The 3,293-nt window shown below is 47.5% G+C and overlaps 1 protein-coding gene across 1 annotated transcript in view; it reads left to right on the forward strand.

Moving 5' to 3' along the window:
- Exosc2 (exosome component 2) overlaps positions 1-2,107 on the forward strand; it is a 10,897-nt gene extending 8,790 nt beyond the window's left edge. The window contains exons 8-9 of the mRNA XM_021155768.2: positions 624-752; positions 1,470-2,107. Coding sequence (XP_021011427.1) covers positions 624-752; positions 1,470-1,550 — 210 coding nt within the window. The 3' untranslated portion in view covers positions 1,551-2,107. The remainder of the gene's footprint in view (positions 1-623; positions 753-1,469) is intronic.
- Positions 2,108-3,293: the final 1,186 nt, after the last annotated feature.

Below are 3,293 nucleotides of genomic sequence, written 5' to 3' on the forward strand. Positions count from 1 at the left end.
GCTGGCCTCAAACTCAGAAATCCACCTGCCTCTGCCTCCCGAGTGCTGGGATTAAAGGTGTGCACCGCCACCACCCGGCAAAATAAATAAACCTTAAAAAAAAAAAAAAGAGTCTCCTCTTCCCTGAAGAGAAAGACTCGGTGGCTTTGAACTTGAGCTTTGCTGGTGAACATCACAAAGTTGGCAGGGTAACAGCCAAACAGCCACTGCAGAGGTAACAGGGAGCGCGGAGATGGCTCAGGTGGTAAAGCACTTCCATTGTGAGCATGAGGAAGTGGGTGACAATGTCAGGTTTGGAGGTGTACATGAAATCCCAGCACTGGGAGGTGGAGATAGGAGGACCCCTGGGACTTGCCGATAAGACAAAGGAGGTGGATGGCGTTCTTAGGATGATGCTCAAGGTTGGCCCCTGACCTCCACGTGCATTTGAACTTAGGAGCATATGCATACATGAAGTTGTACGTGTACACATTTAAAAAGTGAACAGTTCCACAGTTTGTTGTTTAGAGGACATGAAGTTCCATGGTGGAAATGTGATTTCTCTCTTCTGTGGCTTCTGGGGCTGTTTGCTTATCTGATCCTGTTTGTATTTTTTTCCCCATCCTCTTTGTGTCCTTGTGTAGCCCGTAGCTCTTAGTGATCGAGAGGTGATCTCCCGGCTTCGGAACTGTGTAGTCTTGCTGGTAACTCAGAGAATGATGCTGTTCGACACCAGCATCCTGTACTGCTATGAGGCCTCCCTTGCACATCAGGTACCCAGATTCCTCTCCCTGTGTGCGAGCTGCTCCTGTTTCTTCAGTGTTCCACTTTGTTTCCCATACCCCAGGCAGGAACTGGCCTGGAGGCAACCTTAATGAGTCCCTGCCATATTCCTGGGATATTTCCAGTCTTCTCAATGTCTAGCCCCATGCTAGGAATCTGATTTAGGATGGAGATGCCAGATAGAATTTTTTTTACCATAATAGCTTTCTACACTTATCATGCCTGTCCCAAAATTCAGACATCTTTTTCTTGATTTTTTTTTTTTTTTTTTACGTTAACAGAAAGATTTTTCTTGATTAAAAAAAAATTATGTGTATGGGTGTTTTACCTGCATGTTTGTGGACCACTTGCATGCCTAGTGCCTGTGGATGCCAGAAGAGGGCATCAGATCCCCTGGAACTGGAGTCACTAGCTATTGTGAGCTGCCATGGGGTTACTGGGAATTGAATCCAAATCCTTTGGAAGAGCGGCCAGTGCTCTTAACTGTAGAGCCATCTCTCCAGTGTCATCTGGTGACTGACAGAAGAGCTCTGATGTCAGCTCTCTGAGAGCACCTTGCTGGCTGGCTTTCTGGAGCTGGGCTTGTGTGCTTGCTTGGTCGGATTGCATAATGCAGAAGGTGTATGCTAGCCAGGCTTCATTCCCTCGTTCTAGCTGACTTGATGGGTATTTCTGAATGAACGAATACCGTTTCCTATTTTCTTCAGATCAAGGATATCTTAAAACCGGAAGTAATGGAGGAGATCATGCTGGAAACACGCCAGAGGCTTTTGGACCAGGAGGGATGAGGCCGAGAGCTGAAGGATGGGACTGTGCACCCCCCTGGGCCAGTTTTGGGAGTGAAAAGTCTGCCATGTGGTCCCCAGGGAGCATCTGACAAACACATTCCTCACCTGCAGTGGGGCTGCAGAGCCAGGCCTGTCCTTCTGTTTTGAGAGAAAACTAGGGGGAGGTAATGGTGGGTTGGGCTCTTGGGTCCCAGTAGTTTTAGGTCTTTCAGAGCACAGTGTCCCCGCCTGATGCTGACTTATCTTGGAATAACTTGGAGAATTTATGACTTCCAATCACCCCATGAAACTGTCCTGGTAGAAAACATGGTGAGCTGGGGATGTATCTCAGGAGTGTACCACTTCCTAAAATGTGCAAGTTCCCAAGTTCCATTTCCAGCCCTATCCTAACCCCAGAAAAAAGAATACCAAAGACAAAGACATGGCAGTGCCATCAAGAATGGTCTCTTTCCACTTCCGCTCTGTCTTCTTTAATGCACAAGTGTGTGGTTGGAGAGAAGGTGGTGGAGTCAGGCCAGCGTCAAGTGGATATGAGAATAAAGGGAGGTAGCAGCCTTTGTTGGAGTCTCACCGTGTGTTTCGTCTACTGACAGGTTCGAGGGATCCATACCCTCTACCTGGGCTTCCTTCACCTTGTGTGTGAGCTGTTTTCTTTAGCATCTCAGGTCCTCCTTCAGTATGTCCACCAGCAGGAACTGGCCTTTTGTGTTTTTCCCGCCTGTGAGAGTGGTTTGTTAGAAGCTGAGCCACTGGTGATGACGGGGAATGAATATTCTGGGCAAATAATGGTTTCTGATGCTCTGATAAGAAAACAGAAAAAATGAGCCAGGTGTGGTGGCACATGCCCGCACTGGAGAGGCAGAGGCAGGAGGATTTCTGAGTTTGAGGCCAGCCTGGTCTACAAAGTGAGTTCCAGGACAGCCAGGGCTATACAGAGAAACCCTGTCTCGAGAAAAAAACAAAAGAAAAAAGAGAAAACAGAAAGACAAGTTGGGAAAAGCCAAGTTCTGTGTAATTGGCATGGTGATGTATTAACTTTGTAACAGTGATTTAAAGGAGACAGGATACAAGTCCTTGGCATAGAGTGCAGGTTTCCATGCTTGCTTTCCTTCTGACAGTTTAAAATGGCCTTGCCAGCATGGTAGGTAGCACGGCCTGTGATTCTATATGGGGACAGAAGCAGGGTTTGAGGCCAAGCTGGGCTACAGAGTGGCTCACTAAACATTACCCAAAATGGTGCCCTGAGTTACACTTCTTCAGTTAACATTGTTTTTCTTTCATGTTTATTTATGTGCATTGGCGTGAGTGCATGTGTATGGAAGTCAGGACAACTTGGAGGAGTCCGTTCTTGCCTGCCATGTGGGTCCCAGGGTCATCAGGCTTGGCAGTAATCACTCTAACCCACTGAGCCATTAAACTGACTCAAAACCTTTTTACTGGGGCTGGGATGAAACCCAGGGCCTTGTTTATACTGCTAGGCAAGGGCATCACTGAGCAATGGCCCTGTTAATTAACATTCTAAAAATCTGTTTGGATGCAGGGAGGGTATGGTGGACCTCTTGAGTTCAAGTCCAGCCTGTTTTACATAGCCAAGGTTATATAGAGACTCTGTCTCAAAAAACCAAAACAGCTAGACAGTGGTGGTACACCTTTAATCCCAGCACTCGGGAGGCAGAGGCAGGCGGATTTCTGAGTTCGTGGCCAGCCTGGTCTACAGAGCAGGTACCAAGACAGCCAGGGCTA

Source organism: Mus caroli, chromosome 2 (genome assembly GCF_900094665.2).
Source record: "Mus caroli chromosome 2, CAROLI_EIJ_v1.1, whole genome shotgun sequence".
NCBI lineage: Eukaryota > Metazoa > Chordata > Mammalia > Rodentia > Muridae > Mus > Mus caroli.